This window comes from Rana temporaria, chromosome 6 (assembly GCF_905171775.1).
Source record: "Rana temporaria chromosome 6, aRanTem1.1, whole genome shotgun sequence".
Lineage (NCBI taxonomy): Eukaryota > Metazoa > Chordata > Amphibia > Anura > Ranidae > Rana > Rana temporaria.
In genome coordinates, this window is record NC_053494.1 from 57,875,465 (window position 1) to 57,901,643 (window position 26,179).

General features: G+C 42.2%; 1 protein-coding gene across 4 annotated transcripts in view; it reads right to left on the reverse strand.

Moving 5' to 3' along the window:
• The window catches only part of ZC3H7A (zinc finger CCCH-type containing 7A), a 94,311-nt gene that overhangs the window by 44,511 nt on the left and 23,621 nt on the right, over window positions 1-26,179 (reverse strand). For all 4 annotated transcript variants that reach the window (XM_040356866.1, XM_040356863.1, XM_040356865.1 and 1 more), the window contains exons 8-13: window positions 26,105-26,135; window positions 23,454-23,707; window positions 15,402-15,561; window positions 6,337-6,401; window positions 3,713-3,905; window positions 2,658-2,819 (exon numbers count right to left, since the gene is read on the reverse strand). In XM_040356866.1, coding sequence (XP_040212800.1) covers window positions 2,658-2,819; window positions 3,713-3,905; window positions 6,337-6,401; window positions 15,402-15,561; window positions 23,454-23,707; window positions 26,105-26,135 — 865 coding nt within the window. The remainder of the gene's footprint in view (window positions 1-2,657; window positions 2,820-3,712; window positions 3,906-6,336; window positions 6,402-15,401; window positions 15,562-23,453; window positions 23,708-26,104; window positions 26,136-26,179) is intronic.

Below are 26,179 nucleotides of genomic sequence, written 5' to 3' on the forward strand. Positions count from 1 at the left end.
GCACTGGGAGCAGACCAGAGGGACAGGGCACTGGGGGAAGACCAGAGGGACAGGGTACTGGGGGCAGACCAGAGGGACGGGGCACTAGAACTGGGTCTCTTCCCCATTCTCTTGCTGTCTCCTCTGCAACTCCCATCCATCCTCTCTCTCCCATTCATCTCATCATCAGGAGCCTGTGTGTGCGGCTCCACGCTTGCATGTCCTCACTTCCCCCCTTTTATTCAGGCTGGCAGAGGAGAGGAGCTGCAGCACAGCGGGAGGGAGTACAATCCAGCGCTGAGATCCACACAACTGCACAGCCATTGACACCATAGCACAGCGCACACTGACAGCGCACAGCACACATTGAGACCAGTCTGTTCACAGTGCTCAGGCTGAACTGTTGGACACTTACATAGAGCACAAGGAGAAGAAAACGGCACAAACTGGAAGGCTGCCGCTCTCATGTCAGGGCAACTTTCAGTGAGCGCTGCACCGGAGTGGTAATTTTCGCAATCCTCCACCTCACTCATTACTTTCTGCTCTCCAGCTACATTGGTCGGGGCCCGGGGGAGGGGGGAAGGCTCAGCGAGGTCATACTGTTAGGTCCCATGGCTTAATGAGAATTGTAAGGAGAGCATCTGTGTACTGCTCTGCCTGTGCGCGGCTCACCAGACTACTTTTCCCGAGCATGCACCTTTCCTCTTCGGCCGCCAATCTCATCAGGACTCTAAGTGTAGGCACAGATTGCAGGGAGATTGCTCATGCAGCCCTGGCATCACTTGCCCTCAGCTTAAATCCACTCGCCAAATGCTAGTAGGCGAAATATGTATACATTTTTTACATACTGTCACTAGTGCAGTACAGCGTCATCATATGAGGCAGTGATCAGGGATACTGACTAGTGACAGTATGTTAAAAAAGATTTTTTTTTATTCAATTAAAAAATATATATATTTTATAATTTTTATTTTATTTATTATTATTATTTTATTTATCTATCACACAGGGTACCATGACCCAGGTAGCATGCGATATCTGTGGGAAGATCACAGCATCAATATAGCCTGTCCCTGCCGTAGTAAATGTACTGTGGCTGGGTGGCAGACGGTTAACTACCTGCCAACTGCTCATAATGCATACAAGAAGGTAAAAAACTTGAGCCTTTACAGCCATTTTAAATCTTTGGTTTGTGATTAAACATCTTACAGTTTACAGCTAGTACAATATCAAATGTACCATAAGATTACTGAAAATAAAAATATACTGTATACGATGCAGATTTGAACTGGTTACAAAAAAACGAATGCAACATTTCTTAAGCATTCAAAAATAAATTTACCCAAGCTTATTTAACCACTTCCCGCCCGGCCTATAGCCGATTTACGTCCGGGAAGTGGTTATGAAATCCTGACAGGACGTTCTAGAACGTCCTGCAGGATTTCATGCCGCGCGCGCCCGTGGGGGCGCGCATCGCGGCGATCGGTGATGTGGGGTGTCAGTCTGACACCCTGCATCTCCGATCTCGGTAAAGAGCCTCCAGCGGAGACTCTTTACCACGTGATCAGCCGTGTCCAACCACGGCTGATCACGATGTAAACAGGAAGAGCCGTCGATGGCTCTTCCTCACTCGCGTCTGACAGACGCGAGTAGAGGAGAGCCGATCGGCGGCTCTCCTGACAGGGGGGGTTCGCGCTGATTGTTTATCAGCGCAGCCCCCCCTCGGATCGCCACACTGGACCACCAGGGATGCCCACCCTGGAGCACCAGGGTGGGCAAAAAATAAAAAAAAAAGCCAGCAAAAAAAAAAAAAAAAAAGTCTAAAAAAAATATATAAAAAAAAAGCATTAAAAAAAAGAAAAAAAGATGCCAGTCAGTGCCCACAAATGGGCACTGACTGGCAACCTGGCAAAAATCAGTGCTGCCACCCCAGTGTCCATCAGTGCCACCCCAGTGTCCATCAGTGCCACCCCACAGTGTCCATCCATGCCCAGTGCCCACCTATCAGTGCCCATCTGTGCCACCCATAAGTATCCATCAGTGCCGCCCATGAGTGCCCATCTGTGCCGCCTATGAGTGCCCAGTGCCGCCCATGAGTGCCCATCAGTGCCGCCTATGTGTGCCCATCAGTGCCGCCTATGTGTGCCCATCAGTGCCGCCTATGTGTGCCCATCAGTGCCGCCTATGTGTGCCCATCAGTGCCGCCTATGTGTGCCCATCAGTGCCGCCTATGTGTGCCCATCAGTGTCGCATACCAGCGCCGCCAATCAGTGCCACCTCATCTGTGCCCGTCAGTACTACCTCATCGATGTCCATCAGTGACATCTCATCGGTGCCCATTAGTGCCGCCATATCAGTGCCCGTAATTGAAAGAGAAAACGTATTTACAAAAAAATTAACAGAAAAAAATAAAAATGTAATTTTTTTTCCAAATTTTCAGCCTTTTTTTAGTTGTTGCGCAAAAAAAAAAAAATCGCAGAGGTGATCAAATACCACCAAAAGAAAGCTCTATTTGTGGGGAAAAAAGGACGCCAATTTTGTTTGGGTACAGTGTAGCATGACCGCGCAATTGCCATTCAAAGTGCGACAGTGCTGAAAGCTGAAAATTGGCTTGGGCGGGAAGCTGCGTAAGTACCTGGTATGGAAGTGGTTAAACATAAACATATAATAAAGTATACCTTTACAAATATAGTATTGACCCGCATATTGATTCTTTGTTGGTCTGGGTCTTATTCTTTTCCACAGTTCATCTGTAGAGCTTTTCATTCGCCCAATAAAAATGTCCTTCTTGCAATGATGTTCAAGTTTGGCTTGGTAATTGTAGCTTTGAATTTTTGATCCTAAATGGTTGCACAACATAAAATTAGGAAACAGTATACAAAAAAAAAAACTACATCCATCAAACTTAAAGCGGAGGTTCACCCTCAAACTGAACTTCATATCCATCTTTTCTGAACCCTCAATGAATGATTGTAGTGTTGTTATTTTTTTCTAAATCTGTACCCTTACCTGTATTCGGCATGACTTCCGGGTCTTCTTTCCTGCGGGGAGTGGGCGTGACGCTCCGTTTCCCCCCCGACGACTCGAGGTGTAATGGTTGCAAGATCTCCTGGGAGTGACGTTTCAACACTCACAGTTGACCATTCGGAATAGCTAGGTGTGTATTCTTGCGCTAGCTCGAGTGTCATGTGACACATGACTCGCAAAGCGCGTCATGTGTCAAGGAATCCAGGAAGTGTTTGCTTGTGGGTTTGACAATGCCCACAAGCAAGATGGAAAAGCCTGGGACGATTTTTTATAACTTCTTCTTTTGGACGCAAACGGAACAGACGGACGGACGAGTGGCTAGCAGGTGAGTAGTACCGTGCTACCTATGTTACCATGCATTGCAGATTAAAAAAACAAACAAAAAAAAAAAAAAAAGCAGAACCCGCGGAACCTCCGCTTTAAATATATTAATAAAGATATTTTAGCAAGATTACTCATATGCATAATATTTCACATGCAAATAAATCATCAGCAAGAGTTAAATACTTGCTAAATAATATTATAATTATATATATTATATAGAGGTATGCATATCTGATATCCAGAGGATGACTGGGGATGTTGAAAACCCACTGAAGTAAAATGTGCTAGCCAAACCAAGTATTGACTTAGCGCATAGGACTTACTTTTTCCAAAGGACTTGTGGTGATCTTGTAACAAAAAAAAAAATTGACAGATATTCTACCTGCTTTGGTGAAACACAGCTGACAGGCTTGCCTGAACTCATGTGTATCTTCTAACGGGTTCACCATTTTCAGGAGGCTCGCACTTGACGCCGGCCCTCCATTAACAAAGCTTTCCGAAAAAGGAACTTTCTTATGAGATGCAGAAACATCTGTAGAGCTCTCAGTTTGGAGAAAGTATGCTGAATCATTTACCTGCATAAAGTTAGAAAAGTAAGATATCTATGTATATAGTGCAAGAGTTTGTGCATTTTACACAATTTTATATACCGGTAATTCCATGTAATGCCTTTAATCTATTTTTGTCTGACTTCTAGCGGAGCTCTTAGGGCCCCTTTCACATAGTATAGCTGACATTTTTTTCTGTTTTGGAAAGAGTTTATTTTGGTTTGTGTGCACATTCAGGCTGGGTTCACACTACTACACTACTTTCATCCTACTTTGCTCTGCTACATTGGTCCTACATTTATCCTACATTGGTCCTACATCCGTCCTACTTTCATGAACAGGATACTACTTTGGTCCGACTTCAATGATATTCAATGGGCTGAAGTAGGATCAATGTAGGACCAAAAGTAGTACAGGGAGCATTTTCAAAGTCGGACCGACTTGTGTAGGACGCTACAAGACGCTCTCATAGGGAAACATTGAACACAGAGCAAAGTAGGATGAAAGTAGTGTAGTAGTGTGAACCCAGCCTCTTTCCCATGCTGGACTTGAACACCAACAGGTGGACCTAGAAGCAATGTCAAACACGTCGCTTTCCAGGTCATCAACAAAGAGGGGAGGAGAGCGGACATGAGCCCACTCAGTTCCATCAGTACCCGCTGTGTCGGTCCCGGGCCCGCAGATGGGCAAACAGAGCTCAGGATACATGGTGGGGGGCACGCAGAAAAGTGGGTCATGTTACCGGGAGCCCCCGCTTATGTACAGACTTGGAAGCGAAAGAGTTAAACATTTCCATAAAGGCACCCTGCATAAGTACTTTCCTTTTGTGTCATGACATTCAGCTACAGTATTTAAATACGGTGGAACCTCGGATTGCGAGTAACGCCGTTAACAAGCATTTCACAATACTAGCACTGTATTTTAAAAAATCCTAACTCAGTTTGCAAGTGTTGTCTAGCAAAAAGAGGTGGGTGGGCGCCGAAGCCAAAAGGCGCCGATTGCAGCTGTTCAGACATCTCGGAAAGACACGGAAATACTCTGTTTCCGAGGTTTCCCGAGGTGTCCTCGGGGCCTTTCTGGCAGAAATGAACATTCTTTACTGAGAAGAGTCATAGGACGAACAATATTATAAAAAAAAAAAAAAAAAATATGAATGGCCTCCTCAATAAAAATGTTATGCCAATTAACTGCTTGCCGACCAGCCGCCGCAGTTATACGGCGGCAGGTCGGCTCTGCTGGGCGAGATCACGTAGCTATACGTCATCTCGCCGAGCAGCCAACAGGGGCGCACGCGTGCCGCCGGAGGCGCGCACACCGCTCGCCCCTGACGCCGACGCACGTGCCCGGTGGGCGCGATCACCGCTGGGCACACGCGATTGCTCGTTACAGAGCGAGAACCGGGAGCTGTGTGTGTAAACACACAGCTCCCGGTCCTGTCAGGGGGAGAAATGCCTGATTGCATGTTCATACAATGTATGAACAGTGATCAGTCATTTCCCTATGTCAGTCCCTCCCCCCCTTCAGTTAGAACACACCCAGGGAACATACTTAACCCCTTCCTCGCCCCCTAGTGTTAACCCCTTCCCTGCCAGTGGCATTTTTATAGTAATCAATGCATTTTTATAGCACTGATCGCTATAAAAATGCCAATGGTCCACAAAAATGTGTCAAAAGTGTCCGCCATAATGTCGCAGTACCGATAAAAATCGATGATCGCCGCCATTACTAGTAAAAAAAAAATATTAATAAAAATGCCATAAAACTATCCCCTATTTTGTAAACGCTATAACTTTTGCGCAAACCAATCAATAAACGCTTATTGCGATTTTTTTTACGAAAAATATGTAGACGAATACATATTGGCCTAAACTGAGGAAAAACTTTTTTTTTTATATATTTTTGGGGGATATTTATTATAGCAAAAAGTAAAAAATATAATTTTTTTTTTCAAAATTGTCGCTCTATTTTTGTTTATATCACAAAAACTAAAAACCGCAGAGGTAATCAAATACCACCAAAATAAAGCTCTATTTGTGGGAAAAAAAGGACTCCAATTTTGTTTGGGAGCCACGTCGCACGACCGTGCAATTGTCAGTTAAAGCGACGCAGTGCCGAATCGCAAAAAGTGGCCTGGTCTTTGACCAGCAATATGGTCCGGGGCTTAAGTGGTTAAAAAAATAATTAACAGATTTCTCCATCCACACAAGTGCGGTATGGATGAATCCCCCCTAAACCCTGTGGGACATTGTATCAGAATACACTGATCAGTGGCTGCAGCTGCTGGTTGACAGGTTTTCCAGTGTCCCTTAATTACATGATCGCCTTCTGTCGAACAAAGACAGCCACACCCATGAACAAAAATCGGCATGGCCTTGAAGAACTGGATGAATTTCAACAGTCTATGGCCAGCCTAACACTCACTAAAGAAAAGAAAAACAAGACAGAAAATAATACTCACTTGGAATGTTGCATCCAACATCTTTGCTTTAGGTGTCCCACTCATGTGATCTAATGCAGATACATCTGGAGATAAATTATGGAATAAAACATTAAAAAACACAACTATAAATGCTTCCAACAGAAACAAACTTTTGCTAAAAATGAACAAAAAGAATTGAGTACGGTCTGTGATACTCTTTTTATTTGCACCAACTTACGGACAAGCTTTCTTCAAGGCCCAAGCAGTAAAAAGACACAAAGGTTTAGCAGAATTTTAATAAGACAAGCTTTGAGAAAAGAAAAAACAGAACAGCAATGGTAATTAATTTGTTATTAAAGCAGAGTTCCACCCAAAAATGGAACTTCTGCTTTAAGTGATGGTGACCCCCTGACATGCCACATTTGGCATTTAGCACACAAGTTTTTTAACCCTCATGGAGTCACAGAGGTTAAAGTCGTCATAAAAATGTTGAATAGTGATTTAGGAAGCCAGGGGTTTACATTTAGACTATTATCTTTTGTGTCAAATAGAATTACCATTCTTAATTCAAAAGTTTTATTTTCCTGAGTTGTTTTGCTAAACAAAATGAAAAAAAGACCTAAAATGTAAAAAAAAACAAAAAAAACAAAAAGTTTTTTTCTGTTATAAATAAGTAATTTTTCTCCTTCACTGATGTGCACTGATCTGATATGCTGCACTGACAGGCATCACTGATGGGGCTGCACTGATCATCAGTGTCCTGATTGTCAGTGCAGATTTGCTGGTTTTCGTCACTCCTCTCCTCATGTGCTGTCAGCGTGAGAGGAGAATTGCAGATAACCGGCAAATCCTGTTTACATCCATGATCAGCTGTGATTGGACACAGCTGATCACGTGGTAAAGAGCCGCCATGATTGGCTCTTTATCCTAATCTGTAATCAGCTGTGTCTGAAGGATGCAGCGATCACAAATCACTGCCGATGCGCACCGCAGGGGACGCGCAGGCAGCACGTCATATGACAGTCTCCCGACAAAGTGCAGCTGCGCTGTACCTGTCATTTGGCTACAGCATGGTCGCAAAGGGGTTAATAGTGTGTCTCTGCAGATTAATTTGTGCTTGTAACGAAAGATCCTTGGCTAAATTTTTGGCATTAGACAAGATACACAACAGGAGGTGTAGCTGTATGATCCTGTGATATTAAAGGTCCCTTTTGTGTGCAACACTATTTAATGGATTGATTTGACTGCACAGCTTGGAGAGCCTAGTTCCTTCATTTGTTTTTTATATATATTTTTATTAGTTTTCACATTATACAAAATATTCATACAATTATTCATAACAATCTTTCCTCAGTACATCATACAACTCCCTCTACTCCTCCCCACTCTTATTCATATGTCTCTCTTTCTTCTTTGCCCCCATCTTTTTAGCTTTTATTCCTCAAATCTGTTTACCTTCTTGTGCTGTTAAATGATATCCACCATTTCCATACATTTACACATCTTTCTGTTTTATCTTTCCCCATATAATATGCTCTTTAACCCATTCTCCCAACATTGGGCATTCTGGATTTACCATAACCAACATTGTGGGATCAAGCTTTTTGTGGCATTTATTAAATGGGGTATTACTGTTTTTTCATATTCTTTGATTGTTAGGTTTAGTGTTATGCAATAGATAGGTTTTCAGGGTTTTTAGGCATTTCCATTCCAGATATCTCCTGAATCATATGGTTAATCTCCTGCCCAAATTCCTGTATTTTTGGGCATTCCTGTGTATCATTGTTCCTCTTGACCCACATCCCTCTCCAGCACAACAGTGATTTTTTCTGATAGGATTTTGTGAGTTTTGGTGGGTGTTAAGTACCATTTTGATAAGCACTTCTAGTTCATCTCTCTCGTATTAATATCCATCGCTGTTCCTTCTGCCAATTTCAATATTTTTCCCTTTTCTTGTTTGCTCCATTTTACGCCAAGCTCTGCTTCCCATCTTTCTATAAAAGGTGGAACTACTGGTTCTAACATTCTGCTAATAATCTTATAAATCTGTTGGTGGTATTTGATCGCCTCTGCAGTCTTTATTTTTTTCACTATAAACAAAAGAAGAGCGACCATTTTTGAAAAAAACATATCTTCTAGGCTAATTTCACACTGAAGCGCTGGATACGTCGGCGCCAAAGTGCCCCTATTCTTAGCGGCACTTTATCGTTGTTTTTGTCACGATTTTCGGCCGCTAGCGTTGCGGTTTTGGAGACGCTGCCCCATTTATTTTAATGGGCAGGGGCGCTGTAGAAGCGGTGTATTCACCGCTCCTACAGCACCTCAAAGATGCGGCTGGCAGGACTTTTTTTACCGCCCTGCCAGCGCAACGCTCCAGTGTGAAAGCCCTCAGGCTTTCACACTGGATATAAAGGAGCGGCTTTCAGGGCAATAGCACCTGCAAAGCGTTTCAGTGTGAAAGTAGCCTTACTTTTTGCTATAATTAATATGCCACAGTTTTAATAATGGCATTTTCATTATTATTATTTTTTTATTAGTAATGGCAGCGATCTGATATTTTTAGCGGGACTGCGATATTGCGGCGGACAAATTGGACATATTTGATCGGTGCCAAATGACCGATTTGGCAGCCAAATGACCGGGCCACTTTTTGCAATTCGGCACTGCGTTGCTTTAACTGACAATTGCGCGGTCGTGCGATGTGGCTCCCAAAAAAAAAAATATTTTTTCTCAAAAATTGAGCTTTCTTTTAGTGGTATTTGATCACCACTGCAGTTTTTATTTTTTGCGCTATAAACAAAAATAGAGCGACAATTAAAAAAAAAGCAAAAAAAAAAAAAAAAGAAAAGCAATATTTTTTACTTTTTGCTAAAATAAATATCCCCAAAAAATATATATAAAAAAACGATTTTTTTCCTCAGTTTAGGCCGATACGTATTCTTCTACATATTTTTGGTAATAAAAAAAAAAAATAAAAAAAATCAAAAAAAAAATCGCAATAACGTTTATTGATTGGTTTGTGCAAAAGTTATTGAGCTAGATTCAGGTAGCTCGGCGCTTCTTTTGGCCGGCGTAGCGCATCTCATATGCGCTACGCCGACGTAAAACAGGGAGCCCAGACCAGTATTCTCAAAGATCTGGCGCTGTACGTTGCGCCGGCGTAGTGTAAATAGGCCGGCGTAAGCCCGCCTAATTCAAAGAAGGCAGGTAGTGGGCGTGCTTCATTTAAATTAGCCGTGACCCCATGAAAATGAATGGCCGTTCGTACAGCGCATGCTCAGAATCACGTCGCAAATACTCCCTAAGAAACGTCGGCTCAATGCTTTCGACGTGAACGTAACCTACGCACAGCCCCACTCACGTACCACTTACGTAAACGACGTAAAATTTGACGGCTGTTCCGACGTCCATACCTTAACATTGGCTGCGCCTCATATAGCAGGGATAACTGTACGCCGGACGTAAGCCTTACGTAAACGGCGTAGCGGGCGCAAGTACGTTCGTGAATGGCCGTATCTAGCTCATTTACATATTCTACTCGTAAATCTACGGAAGCGCCCCTAGCGGCCAGCGTAAATATGCACCCTAGATACGACGGTGTACTAAGACTTACGTCGGTCGGATAAAGCAGGAATTTATTTTTCAACTTACGCGGCGTATCAACAGATACGCCAACGTAAAGGGTTTGTGAAGCTAGCTCATAGTGTCTACAAAATGGGGGATAGTCTTATGGCATTTTTATGATTTTTTTTTACTAGTAATTTAGCAATTTTTATCGTGACTGCGACATTATGGCAGAAACATCAGACACTTTTGATGCAGCGATCAGTGCTAAAAAATTGCACCGATTACTGTATAAATGACTGGCAGGGAAGGGGTTAACCACTAGGGGGCTAGGAAGAGGTTAAGTGTGTCCTAGGGAGAGAAGATTCTAACTGTGTGGGGGCAGACGATCAGTGTCCTGTTTTTAGGCAGAACAGGGAGATTCCTTGTTTACCGTGACACGATCGCGGGACATCGAGTCTGCGGGTCCCACGTACACGGAGCTCGTGGCCGGCAGTGCCCAAACGCCGACAAATTTAAAGGGACGTACCTGTACGCCCATTTGCCTGTCCGTGCCATTCTGCTGACGTAAATGTTCGTGCGGCGGACGGCAAGTGGTTAAAAATGCACCGATTACTGTATAAATGTCACTGGCAGGGAAGGGGTTAACACTAGAGGGCGATCAAGGGGTTAACTGTGTTTCCTCTCTGTGTTCTAACTGTAGGAGGGATGGGACTTACTAGGGGAAGAGACAGATCGGTATTTATACACTGTATGAACACACGATCAGTCTCCTCTCCTCTAATAGAACTGGGATCTGTGTGTTTACACACACAGATCCCGGTTCTCGCTTTGTCACGAGCGATTGCGGGTGCCCGGCGATCATCGCGCCTGCCGGGCACTCGCATCAGCCCCCGGGGGGCAAACCATGGCGGCACGCTCCCCCTAGTGGCCAAAAGGCGAAGCGACGTAACATAACGTTGTTTCGCCCAGCCGTGCCATTCTGCCACAGTAAAACTGCAGCGGCTGGTTGGCAAGTGGTTAATTTCATTTAGTAAGAGGATGTAATTTGTTTGATACAAGTCTTTTCAAATTCCTGTCAAATATATCCCTAGATATTTACATTTTTTCTGCCATTTAAAATGGGAATTTTTCTTGTAGACATTGTTCTTATTTCTTATCTATACTAATATTCAGGATTTCTGACTTTATTTATTTTATTGTTTGATAACCCTCCATATTTTTTCAGTAGGTTCATTATATTAGGTAATGTTGTTCTCGGATTAGAAACATAGAACAGAATATCATCTGCGTATGCTGCCACCTCATATTCCTCATCTCCTATTTTCACCACTTAAATATCTAAGTTGTTTCTGCTAGTTGCAAGTAAAGGCTCTAAAATTAATATAAATAATAATGGAGATAGGGGACATCCCTGTTTCATCCCGATGCTCAAGTCAAAGGGGCGAGAAATGGTCCCATTTACCCTCACTGCTGCCAATGGCTGTTTATATAACACTTTGATGCATTGAATTATTCTTGGACTGATTTCCAACTCCTCTAGTGTCGCTGATCTCCCAGTCTACTCTGTCAAATGCTTTTTCAGCATCAAATTACAGAAATAGTCCTGGGGTCCATCTTTATTTATTTTATGTAGGAGCAATGCTGATTTCACCCCATTATCTCTCCCTTCCCTCCCATGGACGAATCCAACCTGATACATGTGTATCCATTATGGCATGAATACCTTCAGTCTATTGGCTAAAACTTTGGCATATAGCTTTATGTCCTCATTCAATAACAATATTGGTCTATAGCTAGAACATTGTGCTACATCTTTATCTTCCTTTGATATTACTGTACTATATGCCAACAATGCTTCCTTTCTCATCCCCCCTCTCCTCCTCTGAGTTACAATACGAGCATCATTTTAGGAATAGTAGACATTTACATTTTTTTGAATAGATGGCTGAAAAGCAATCTGGTCCTGGGCTCTTTCATGTCACCACATCCTTTAATGCTAATAGAATTTCTTATTGAGTTATAGGTCTTTCTAGATCGGACAGTTTTTCTTCTTCTAATTTAGGTAATTTGGCTTCTCTTAGGCACCTTTACATGTTTTCCTTTCTATCTATATCTTTTATTTGTTCCTTTTCTGTTCTTATTGAGTATAATGCTTTATAAAACTTTTGAAATACTTCTGCATTTCTGATGTTGAATAAACTAGATTCCCTACATTATTTTTTATTTTCCTTATGTCATTTTTTTTTCTTTTCTTGCCAGGTATTTTTCCGGTTTGTTCCCCCATTGATATCTCTCTTTATTTACTTTATTGAAAGTTTGTCTAATTTCCTGTTCCATTAGACTATTCGGTTCATCTTTCTTTAGCACTATCAGGTGTTGTATCTCATTTCCCTTTTCCTTTTCGTTCTAATTCATAAAGTTCTTTTAATATATAATTTCTTTTATTTGTTCTTTCTTTTTGTTTGGACCCTATGGCTATCAGGATGCCCCTAATGTAAGCTTTATGAGCTTCCCATATCGTGGCTTCCGCAGAATCCTGTGTCTTATTTGTCATAAAATATTGCTCTATTTCTTTCTTTATTTTTCTTTCAACCTCCAAGTTCTGTATTATTTTATAATTTATTCTCCATGTGTTTACCTTATTTTGGTCCTCCCCTATTTTTACTTCTGCTGTTATGGGTGCATGGTCTGATGCTGTTATTGTCTCTATAGATGTTTTACCTTTTCCCTCCAGTAATAAATGTTCTACCAATATGTAATCCAGTCCTGAGTATGTCCCAAGTACGGCAGAATAGAACGTATACCGTATTTGCCGGCGTATAAGACGACCCTCTAATTTTCCAGGAAAAATGTTGGTTTTGGCATATACTCGCCATATAAGACTACCCCCTTCCTACTAGTCTTTCTGGAAGCTGAGGGGTAGCCAGAACCGCTGACAGAAACAGGCTTTTTTCAAATCTCACTGTGCCATTACATTACATGCCCCCACTGTGCCATCACTTGCCCCCACTGTGCCATCACTTGCCCCCCACTGTGCCAACATTGCCATCACTCACGTTTTGCTGCTTTGACTTCCAGGCCGGTGACAGTCTCCGTCTGCTGTAAGCGTCCATGATTTTAAAGCTGCGCCTTCTTCTCAGCGTGTCCTGTGATAGGCGGAACACAAATTTTCCCAGCAGCGCCTCTGTTCTGTGTTCCGCCTATCACGGACGTCCTCTCGTCCGAGGATGAGAAGGCATCTGTGATAGGAGGAACACAGAACAGAGGCGCTGCTGGGAAGATTTGTGTTCCGCCTATCACAGGACACGCTGAGAAGAAGGAGCGGCTTTTAAATCATGGACGCTCGCAGCACGGAGACTGTCACCAGCGTATAAGACGACCCCCGACTTTGGATGCATTTTTTTGCATCCAGAAAGTCGTCTTATACGCCGGAAAATACGGTAGTCTCTTTCTTTAGAGTGTTGGATTCTCCATATGTCTATCAGTTGATTTCCTCATTAACTTCCGCTGATATTCCTCCTTTCTCCTGTACATTCCATTGAATTCCCCTTCCAGAAACAGCTACCACCCATCCGGATCCACTTTCCTTTCCCTTATATTTAGAGCCCTTTCACACTGCCAGCGGGCCGTGGTAGCTAGTTTTAGCGGCGCTTTACCGTTGTTTTAGCCACGCTTTTCGGCTGCTAGCGGGGTACTTTTGCTAGTGGCAGAATAAGGGTTAAATGAGCATGAAAAGCACCGCTGCTGAAGCGCCCATTCATTTCAATGGGTAGGGGTGGTGGAGGAGCGGTGCGTACACCGCTCCAACGATGCTGCTTGCAGGACTTTTTGTAATGTCCTGCAAGCTCACAGCTCCAGTGTTAAAGCACTTGGGATTTCACACTGGGGCTGCAGGGTAGGCAATTTCAGGTGCTATTTTTAGCCCTTTAGCGCCTGAAAAACGCCTCCAGTGTGAAAGGGGTCCAAGTCTTATATCTTTCCCTAAACCTATTGCTACCCCCTTTGATCTATTTGTTGTTGAATCTCCATAATACCATGTTGGGTGTTCTCTTGAATATAACCTAACTTTTGAATCATGTGTTTCTTGTAAAAGAAAAACTATGCTGGCAGCATAGAATTCTAAATCTTTTAAGATCTTATGTCTCTTTAATGGGGTATTTAAACCCTTTACGTTATAGGTCCTACGATCATTTTTTTTGCCATATTTGTTGTTTTTTCCTTTTTTTCTATCACCCATTTGGGTGGAGATCATTTTGTCATACTAAGAGACACTCTGTCACAAAATGGACCCCATAAATGGCAGCAGAGACTTCTATTAATTAAAGGTTTCCACACTTCCCCAACCAAATCACGGAAAGAAATAAAACCTTACAAAAAAGCATCTATCCCCAACTCTATCCAAAAGGAGTTAAAACCTAGATGGAGTAAGGCACTAAAGTTTTAAAATGGTTGACAGGTTCATAGTCACTAGTTAAACATAATGTGAAGTATTGCAATGACAGATTTTCATACATTCCAAACCTTACAAAATTAAAAAGAAAACTAGGATTTATTATACTTTAAATCTCATCCAAAAACTCCTAAAGTGGATGTAAACCTACTCTCATCCTTTCTAAACTACTGCCATAGTGCTGATCTATAAGGATATAGATGCCTCCTGCATGTATCCTTACCTGTTAAATGTCTCCCCTCTGTCCGTTATAAGAATTGAAAAACTGCAGATTCTGTGGGTGGATCTGTTGTCTGGAGCTCGGTGGGTGAGTCGTGATGTCAGTAGACTCCACGCCCACCTTTACACTCCCCTTGTCAACATGCATTTTGTCCTGTGTATTCCTTACACTAAATTCTGCTAACATCCAGTCAAAATCCAGAAAAGTAACCACATGACTTCAGAAAAGGAGTGGGGGTGGGAATTAAAAAATAATGCCTGTCCCCAGGCTAGTGCATGAGATATGTAAATAACCTGTCATTCACAGCAAGAGGGAGGAACGGACAAAAGTTTTCTCCTGTTTGTCCGTTTATTTCACTGGAAAAAAACAGGATTGCTCAGAGCTGGATTAACTCTTTGTGGCAAGACTGGGCACAGATGATAGGAAATATTTTACTCTACATTGTGACAGGAAAAAAAAAAAAAAAAAATCGGGATTAAATCCACTTTAATTTGATTATATATGGGCTGATCATATCCATTCCTGGGAATCCCTGTTGGGAAGCAGGTTTGTGGACACATTCGACCCGTGTGCATGATAACTAAGTTTGGCTTCTGTCGAAGGGCAGGTCTGCCAATTGGCACCTGATCAGCGTTCTCAGCCAATGGCTGAGGGCGCTGATCAATGTGTTCTGGAGGTGAGCCATCCCTCTGTCATCACACAATAGCTCACTGTGCAGATCGCTGTACTAACATTGTTAGTACAGGATCTGCTCCCGAGTTTTCCAGTTTTTTTTCCGTTCAGCCAGCTGGGTTGAACAAAATAAATAATTATTGTATGTACCAGGCTTCAGTTTTAGTGCAAACAATCATGATGAAAAGCAGTTACCTCTCTGGTGTCCTGATAGGGAGAGGTGAGAAGAAAAACTACCCAAGGCTGGCATCATAAGAGCATATGTATTCTGTATTGCATAACCAGGAAAAGCGTTGAGAGGGTTCATACTAGTAAAAGCATTAATTCGGCTGGGTCCAGGTAAAGCACTGCCAGTCTAAAATGAAAGGAAATGATTAGAACAAATAAAAAAAGAAAGTGCCATTAGTTCAGAATCCTAAATGTCACGTGCATCCTGCATCTCAAGCCTGAATTTTTGGCAACTGACCCCGACTAAACTAGCCCTGGGGTGCGGCCTCTGCATATCAGGCACATTGTGTAAAGCAAGGTAGATTTGCGCTTCTCCTTAGTGGTATCAGATATTAAAAAATAAATGAAAAAACGTGTTGACAAATAAAAGGGTGAGTGTTAAACAAAAAATTATGATTCTAATTGGGATACCATAGGGTTCCAATAGAAAAAAATATTAAGTGAAAGTTTGAGGTGAAAAAAAGTTTTCAATTAGGTGCTGCAATAGTGAAATTCGCTGGAATATTCAGCAAGCTAAGGATGTATAAATAAAGTAATAATGCGCAACCCACAAACATAAAAGTGCAGAAAAAAAGGTGTACATTTGTGAAACTGAACCAGCATAAAGTCTGTAGTTACATTTCCTGTGTAGAAAAATATATATATATAAAAATAAAAATAAAATAGTCCCAAAAAATATAAATATGAACTGTTGGAATCAAATGCAAAAAATCATATATAGTCCAAGAAACTTCCTAATTTCTGACACCAAACGATCAGCTTGCTTCTGTATGCTTCAGTATAGACAAAACTCTACATCCATATAATATGGGTGAAAACAGTGGAAGGTGCAGATAAATAAGCCTCTTACCAGAGAGACGGTTTCATAGACATGTCATCCCCGACCTGGGAGCTGTGGTTCATGCAAGCCGACAGGATCTGGCGATCTGAACTTCAGGTGCAGCAGTGCTTGTAAATCACTCCTCAGCGATGAGATGACCAACTCCTCAGCAGTGGACTGATTAACATGTGCAGCTCTCCCCGGATGTTTTAGGAAACAATTAGCAAAAAAAAAAAAAAAAAAAAAAAAAGAGAAGAGGGAGACTTCATAGTGTATTACTTAGTTGCAAAACACTTCTTTAATAAAAAAAGGTTTCTGAGTACAAACAACACAGTTTGATACGTGTGAAGCAACAGTTTACACAGAAACAAAAAAGCAGTATCTTTAAAATCAAAAATAGCTCCGGTAACAACCAGAAAGCTAAAATATGGCAATGTCTTTTGAATAAATGTAGACTCCAACCTACGCTGCGTTTCGCCTTTGTAATGGGCATCAACTGGGAACGGAGACAATCCCAGTTGATGCCCATTACAAAGGCGAAACGCAGCGTAGGTTGGAGTCTACATTTATTCAAAAGACATTGCCATATTTTAGCTTTCTGGTTGTTACCGGAGCTATTTTTGATTTTAAAGATACTGCTTTTTTGTTTCTGTGTAAACTGTTGCTTCACACGTATCAAACTGTGTTGTTTGTACTCAGAAACCTTTTTTTATTAAAGAAGTGTTTTGCTACTAAGTAATACACTATGAAGTCTCCCTCTTCTCTTTTTTTTTTTTTTTTTTTGTTGCTAATTGTTTCCTAAAACATCCGGGGAGAGCTGCACATGTTAATCAGTCCACTGCTGAGGAGTTGGTCATCTCATCGCTGAGGAGTGATTTACAAGCACTGCTGCACCTGAAGTTCAGATCGCCAGATCCTGTCGGCTTGCATGAACCACAGCTCCCAGGTCGGGGATGACATGTCTATGAAACCGTCTCTCTGGTAAGAGGCTTATTTATCTGCACCTTCCACTGTTTTCACCCATATTATATGGATGTAGAGTTTTGTCTATACTGAAGCATACAGAAGCAAGCTGATCGTTTGGTGTCAGAAATTAGGAAGTTTCTTGGACTATATATGATTTTTTGCATTTGATTCCAACAGTTCATATTTATATTTTTTGGGACTATTTTATTTTTATATATATATATTTTTCTACACAGGAAATTTAACTACAGACTTTATGCTGGTTCAGTTTCACAAATGTACACCTTTTTTTCTGCACTTTTATGTTTGTGGGTTGCGCATTATTACTTTATTTATATATCAGGCACATTACAAGCCCTTCCTAAAAGATACAGCCACTCATCACAGCATATATAGTGAGACTGACCCTGAATTTATGTTTAAACTTAAAAGGAAACTGCCAGACTAAAACTTAAAAACAAGAGTTTTTTTCCATAATGTGCAAATAGGCACAAGCATATTCGCAAATTATGGCAGACTTACTTCATCTTCTTCCAGATTCAAAGCCTGCAGCCTCTTGATTGGCTAGGCCCAACTACCTCACGTACTTTGTCCTGGCATGAAAGAGACTGTACAAGGAGCTGCACGTGCACGTCTCAGGATAAACTTACAGAAACAAGTGCTGACAGGCAGGTATGTAGAAGCATATTCTGTCATCAAAAAAGCCTGCCTGCACCCTTTTTTTATTTTTATTTTTTTATTAACTTTCAACATTACAAAGGCCTGTGAGTTCCAACCATAGTAGAATATTGAAAAAACACAAGCTTCTCTAAACTCAAAAACTAATTTCCATACACTGCAGCGTATCAGCTCTTAAATGTGGTGGCTTAATATATTTCCCTTTAATTTTTACCTAGTAATCCTGCCAATAATACCCTTCCTGTCCTAAAATGATACTATTTACTCACCGTACTGTATCTATGAAGAAGAAGCAATGTCACCCTAGGCTAATCTCCTGATCAGGACTGAAAACATCTCTTACTCTCCTCATGTCTATTACATAGGGTGGAAGGGGAATTGTAGTTCATTGCCATTGTTCATTGCCATTGCTTGAAATATCAGTTTAGTTCACAGAAAGTTACACACATTCATAATATTTCTGGCAGGATAAACAGGTATGTTCTGAAAAAAACAGAACATGTAAATAGCTGGGACAAAAGAAATGGATGCAGCCACCACAACTAGGGGTTTGAAAGCTTCAATATTTTAAAATGTTGTTCTTGGATTCAGAACAAAGAGAACTACAGAACCAGAGGGGACCCTTTAATTCCCCCCATTCCAGCTCTACCACCTTTTATTTGCCCCAATATTAATTACAGCAGGCCACCAATCAATGTCTTTTCCATTAGTGCCCTGCATGCACAGTCATGGATGGCCCTACCAGTTCAGAAGAGGGCATGGGCCACAGCTACTGAACTAGAAAACCCTCTGGTCTGAGGTAAGCAGAAGGGGGTATACAGTAGTTATAGTGTATTAATGATAAATAAAATTGGACTTGTTTATCTGAAACTATGAGGTCTAAACAGGCGATTTAGGGTACCCTGGTCATTTTAAACGGTGTACAGTGCCCATTCTGATTATATTATGGAAGGGGGAAGCAGCTGGGATTGTAAAAATAAAACAAATCCTTTAACCCTAGTAATTTACCTACTTAACGTCTTTCACTCTCATCCATCTACCCCTATGGAAGTAAGATCAATACATTAACTGCACTATCATTTTAAGACTGGACTACATTCTACCAAGAGCCAAAATAAATTAGAGCATTTCCTCACAGTGTTGTAGCCACACAAATTGAATGCCTCATTATTTTTGACACCCCCCACCCACCCTTGGACTTTTGGAGCACGATACTCAGACACCTCCTCCTATCCACTACCAAATACTGCACAATACGTCCAATGACTTCCTTTGAATCCCTATATAGATCAAGAGAACCAACTAGCCACACACTCTTCTCTTCAGTCTTGAGTTGGGGAAAATCTCCTTATTTCCCCAGGCACAGAGCTCTCCCCATTGTTTCTCCTAAACTAGGAATGCAAACTTGAGATACAACTTACAGCAAAGGGAAAATTAGACTGCATTTAGCACACACATCTTCTATTGCAAAAAGGGATTGAACATTTTACCAAGGTGGTACAAAGTTCCTTATATACTCCACAAAAGGAACCAACAAATCTCAGGCCTCGTACACACGACAGAGTTTCTCGGCAGAATTCGGCGAGAAACTCGGTCAGAGCCGGATTCTGCCGAGAAACTCTGTCGTCTGTACACTTTTGGCCCGATGGAGCCGCCGAGGAACTCGTCGAGAAAATAGAGAACATGTTCTCTATTTTCTCGTTGTTCTATGGGAGAAGGCGGCCCGCCGAGCTCCTCGGCGGCTTCATCCCTGAACTCGACGAGGAACTCGACGTGTTTGGCACGTCGAGTTCCTCGGCCGTGTGTACGGGGCCTCAGATAGAGGCAGGAGTTGCAGGACTGGGATGGGTATGATGTCACACATTTACGGCCATAGCCCAAAAATCCAATCTTTTTGGAGAGATATGACAGATACCAACAAATAAATGATTATGGTATACATGTCTGAAAACCCACCGGCCTGTCTTCTGCACCTGGCGGAGAGGCCTATTTCAAAGTACAAGATGTCACTCACTATCCACCAGTTGAATGCAGCAAAGGCCTGCATACCCCTTCTATGAACACAAACATGACACACCAAGCAGATGGGAAATGGTACTCTAAAGTACCGTAAATGACATTCTCTGAATGGAAGATCTCACTTCCACCCTCTACAATACAGAGGAGAAATTCAGGTCCACATGGAGGCCTTAGTAATACTTCACAACTACTGACAAACCTAAGTGAAATGACTCTGGAATTACCTACTTTCTAAATTCTGTTCTGTTCGCTACTGTCCGATTCCATATTATATTTACTAGGAAGTTGGCATTACATAGTTTGGCAGCATCACAAAAAAATATTCTAGAAAAACACTTGCTCTGAATTAGATGGGATTTCAGCTTTCATGCTCTCTTGTTAAACAACTACATTTTGAAAACATCTAAATAAAGAAAGGCTTCTTAGCTACCCAATAGGGATATCCACTTGATAAAGTCTAGGATTGCAATCTGTAAATTCCTATTAAAGAAGTATATAGGTTTTCATTGGTGACTTTGATTTCCAAAAACACTAGCTACCTGGCTGTTGTGCTGAATAAGTCTCTGCAACACTTTGTTAATCTGACCTTGACCAATTTAGCATAGTATTGAAAGACAGAAAGACAAGTATCTCTAGAGCTAAATTCAATCTCTTTTAGATATATACTGCTGCTCACAAATCATTTCATATCAATGTAGAAGATTAAAAAATGGTAGCACGTGAACTCCCATGTCCATTATCTGGGAAAGCTGGGGAGTTGCAGGACATTTGCAAGTGTAAAACAAACTTTGGAAGGTAAACTTTCTCCCAAGAACACGTTTAACACCACTATGCGCCCGTGCAGAGCAGCAGGGGACTAAGACTACCCACTCCCAACTTTGCCAAATAGCTGCTCCTTCTATGTCAAGTGGCAAGGTCCAAGGCTTGCTGGAACACTGGAGCATTGCTTTTGATGGTTGCCATAGCTGAAGCTGTATATTACTGAAAAGACTGACCAGCTCTGAGCTTTGGATTTTGGCACCCTATTCAATTTAAATGCTAAAAATTTGATGTTCTGCCAATATGCCTTAACGTGGTTGTTAACCCACATTTCATAGTTTATACAATCCTCTTGGCCTTCCCAGGATATGTTCCCCTGTGTGTGTGTTTTTTTCTTTTTAATAAGCCGTTATTTACCTTATCTCAGAGTGCCGATTGCCGCTCGCGTAACCCGCTGGCTCTCTTCTCTCCCCGTCTGACAGCTCCAGGGGGCGTGGCCAAGATTCCCCTGCTGACATCAGTCTGAAGGGGAGGAGAGATCCGGCAGATCACGTGAGCAGAGATCGGCGCTCTGAGATAAGGTAGAGAACGACTTATTTTAATAAAACACACACACACACAGGGGGATATATCCGTAGGAGACAAGGTGGATTGTATAGACTATGAAATGTTAATTCAGCAGCAAGAGGGGAGGGGGCGGTCCCTGACACAGGAGCCGACAGGCAGGGAGGGAGAAGGGAGAGGAGGACAGGAGAGCTGCAGATGACAGATACACGTTAACTGACCAAGGTGTCAGGGCTCAGCAGCCAGGATACACCGTGGTCAGCTTACAGGGGGAGTGTATAGCCAGGCAGGATCAGCCAGGTTTTTTAGGTGTTATAGGGGGACAAATTACACAGCACAAGCACTGTGCTGTATAACATGCTTTAACCACTTAAGACCCGGACCAAAATGCAGCTAAAGGACCTTGCCCCTTTTTGCGATTTGGCATTGCGTCGCTTTAACTGACAATTGCGCGGTCGTGCGACGTGGCTCCCAAACAAAATTGGCGTCCTTTTTTTCCCACAAATAGAGCTTTCTTTTGGTGGTATTTGATCCCCTCTGCGGTTTTTATTTTTTGCGCTATAAACAAAAAGAGAGCGACAATTTTGAAAAAAAATTCAATATTTTTTACTTTTTGCTATAATAAATATCCCCCAAAAATATATAAAAAAAAATGTTTCCTCAGTTTAGGCCGATACGTATTCTTCTACCTATTTTTGGTAAAAAAAAATTATTGCAATTTTTATAAATTTCTTTTTTTTTTTACTACTAATGGCGGCGATTTTTTTCGAGACTGCGACATTATGGCGGACACTTCGGACAATTTTTACACATTTTTGGGCCATTGTCATTTTCACAGCAAAAAATGCATTGTTTATTGTGAAAATGACAATTGCAGTTTGGGAGTTAACCACAGCGAGCGATGATGGGGTTATGTGTGACCTGAAGTGTGTTTACAACTGTAGGGGGGTGTGGCTGTAGGTGCGACGTCATCGATTGTGTCCCCCTATAAAAGGGATGACACGATCGATACTGCCGCCACAGTGAAGAACGGGGAAGCCATGTTTACACACGGCTCTCCCCGTTTTTCAGCTCCGGGGACCGATCATGGGACTCCAGCGGCGATCGGGTCCGCAGGTACTGCGGTCCCGGAGCTTTGCACCGGGTCGCAACACACGGCTGGGTACTAGTACAGGACGTACCTGTACGTGCTTGTGCCCAGCCGTTCCATTCTGCCGACGTATATGTGCAGGAGGCGGTCCTTAAGTGGTTAAGGGAACAGGATCATTTGTTTTTTTAGGTTAAAAAACTCCAAACCAGAAATGTACAGTAAGTCCCGTACATACGAACCTTTGAGTTGCAAACTTTCAAAGATGCAAACATGTGTTTCCAAAGTTTTTGTTCGTTCAACCCAGCGGGTAGATCACCGTACCAACACAAGCAATGCTGGTGCAGCAATCTCCCCAGCTGTGCTATTGTGTTCTGACAGGGGGACTCCCCCCGCCAAAACTCAATGATTAGTGCTCTCAGCCTGTGTCTGCAGGCACTGATTTTTGTTGGACTTACAAACGAGCTCCCGCAACGGAACTAAGTAGGAATCTTACTGTATTACAAATCGCAGCATACCAATCATTAGATGTGGTGGCTGCTTTCGTTTTTTCTTTTTAGGCTGGAGAGCAGAAAGGGAAAATACACCTGCCAAACTGAAAGGGAAAAGGGCAAATTACATGAAATACATAAAGTTATAGCACCTACTGAATCTAATCATGCACGCCTGAATGCATGCACACTTCAAACCAAAGTTCAATGTTCCACATAAAACTACAGTGAATTAAACAGAAACTGCTCTTTCAGGTTGAAAGAGGGTTTCAAAATCATCTCAAAACATTGCTGAAAACAAATTATTTGCAAAAATTTCTTATGTTTTAAAGGTCTTCATACCTGTATTTAAGAAATGTGTTCATGATTCTACCGGATTGCTTGGAAAACAAGGCATACTGAAGTATAAAGCTGTTCACAATGAATTTTTATGCAAACGTCTAATAAACTGGCTTCACTTCCACACAGCTTTCATTTAGTAACATGAACATGAATATGTAAATCCAATAAAGCATGAATGCATGCTTGGGAGTTTAAATTGAAATCATACCGCAATAGTTACTTTCATAAAAGGGCACATCTATAAATGGTAATTATAAAATATCCTTGTACTTCAAACATTTTATTAACCTCACCAATAGACTGTTAGATGTTGGAACAGAATCGAGGATGAGATCCAGTTCATCTCCAATAATTTCATCACGTAAATTTGACACTGGAAACAGAACAGATGTTTCATTGCTAACAAGGGCTGAAGGGAAAAGCCCTACTTCAGGTACAGCTTCAGGGAGCACATTAGGGGAGACCGATGACACCGGAATGGGAGATTGCTCTCTTAATATTTCAGTTTTAATACTGTGAGAAGAGAAGGCGTCCACTTCGGGCAAATCTAAAATAGAGCAGAGATAAATATCACATAATCATATAAATAATTTATATAATATTCACATAAAACACATAATGCAATACAGTATAAACTGCTGATGTGATAATTTTGGAACATTTAAAGCTGAATTCCATGGGAGTTAAAAACCCTTTTTTGCAGCAAGATAGCTTCTGCACTGCAAGGGTTCAATGACCAATGAGAGTATTGGTTCTCAACCCTGTCCTCAAGTACCCCCAAAAGTCCATGTTTGCAGGTTTTCCTTTATTTTGTACAGGTGCTTTAAATGGACTTGTGTATTTTTTCAACCTGACTAAACTCTGTAACTATGTAACAAGATAAAACAAATGTCCCAGTAAAGCTGCGTTCACACTGGTACAACACGACAGTCATCTTTAAAGGGAAACAAATAAAAAAAAAAAAAAAAACGGCATAGGGTTCCCCCACTAAGACCATACCAGACCCTTCAGTCTGGTATGGATTTTATGGGGAACCCCCTTCACCAAAGAAACGGCATCCCTCTCCCCCCCCCCCCCAAAATCCATACTAGACCCACGCAGCCCGGCAGGTTCGGGAAACGGGGTTGGGGTGAGTGAGCGCCCCCCTCTCCTGAACCATACCAGGCCACATGCCCTCAACATGGGGGGGGGGTGAGTGATTTGAGGCAGGGGGGCCCCTGCGTCCCCCACCCCAAAAAAACCTTGTCCCCATATTGATGGGGACAAGGGCATCTTCCCGACAACCCTGGCCGGTGGTTGTCGGGGTCTGCGGTCGGGGGGCTTATGGGAATCTGGAAGTCCCCTTTAACAAGGGTGCTCCCAGATCCTTGCCCCCTACCCTATGTGAATGGGGAAGTGCTGCTTTAATAAATTACTTTGTCAAAAACCTGTGTGCCGTTTTTATTTTTGACACGTTATTTAGGTGAAAAGGTAGGGGTACAATGTGCCGGGATCTGGGGGCCCCCTTGTTATATAGATTCCGATAAACACCCAACCCGCAGACCCTGACAACCACAGGCCAGGGTTGTCGAGAAGAGGCCCTTGTCCCCATCGACATGGGGACAAGGTGCTTTAGGGTGGCACCCATACTCCCCATGTTGAGGACAGGTGGCCTGGTATGGTTCAGGAGGGGGTGCTCACTCATCCCCACCCCCTTTCCTGACCTGCTAGGGTGCATGCTCAGATAAGGGTCTGGTGTGGATTTTGGGGAGGACCCCACACGTTTTTTTTTTTAATGTGGGGGTTCCCCTTAAAAGCCATACCAGACCAAATGGTCCGATATGGTCTTGGAGGGGGAACCCTATGCATTTTTTTTTCATTTGGCGCAGGGTTCTTTTTCAAGATCCTCAGAGCATGTCACACTAGGAATCAACCAATATCTTTTTATTGTGCCGATACGATACCGATATTTCGGCCACCTCTCCTGCCGATAGCCAGTATTTTTGGCCGATTTTTAGTACATTTAAAAAAAAAAAATTCACACTGTCATTTTACATTTTTAATCGCTGTTATTGCTGTCACAGGGATGTAAACATCCCTTGTGAAAGTAATAGGCATTGACAGGTACTCTTTATGGAGAGATTGGGGGTCTATAAGACCACAAAACCCTCCTTTGCACTTCAAAGTATTCAAAACGTCAAGATGGGTGTATTTGTTAAACTGACACCTTTAAGATGACAGTATTCTGGGAAGTGATGTCATGATTCCGGATTACTAGATCAGAACCTGAACAAAGCATCAGCTTTGTTCATGTCTTCGGCCAGACTTCGGCAGACGTGCCGGCTGGTTGCTCTGGCCTCCTGGTGGGATGGGAGAGCCTGGGCGAGCTGCGTAAGTCCCCTCCCGTTGCTTGTAATAACAGCCGGCTGCTGAGCTGCACTGGTTGTTGCTACAATAAAACCGACCATCCGCTCTAAACAACGGTATCCCGGTAAAACCCCTTGAAACAATATTGGTCTAGTTTGAGACCGATATCGATTTTTCAGAAAATGCTAATATCGGCCGCCGATAATCGGTCGATCCCTATGTCGCATGCCAAGGTCAGATTAGTTAAGACAATGATGTAACTTTGATCTGAATTCAATAATATTCAATGGGCTGAAGTAGGATCAAAGTCGGACCAAAGTAGTAGTGCAGGAACCTTTTTCAAAGTTGGACCAACTTGTGTCGGACCAGTTAGGATGGCTCTCACAGGGAAACTTTGATTTATACTTGTCATGTGACATGTTCTCCCAATGTCAAAGTGTTTGTCGTAGTGTGAACCCAGCCCAGTGTAAACCAAGCCTAAAAAATTATAAAATTCTGCCAAGTATGCTCCCTGTACAGTTGGAAAAAACAGCTCAAGCAATAATTATCACTGGAAATATAAGCCTGAAAAAAAAAAAAAGAACAACAACATACATACCGGGTTCTAGTTCATTTGCCACACAATCTGTCTGTAATACAAAAAAAATGACAATTAAAAGAAATAAAAGAGGTA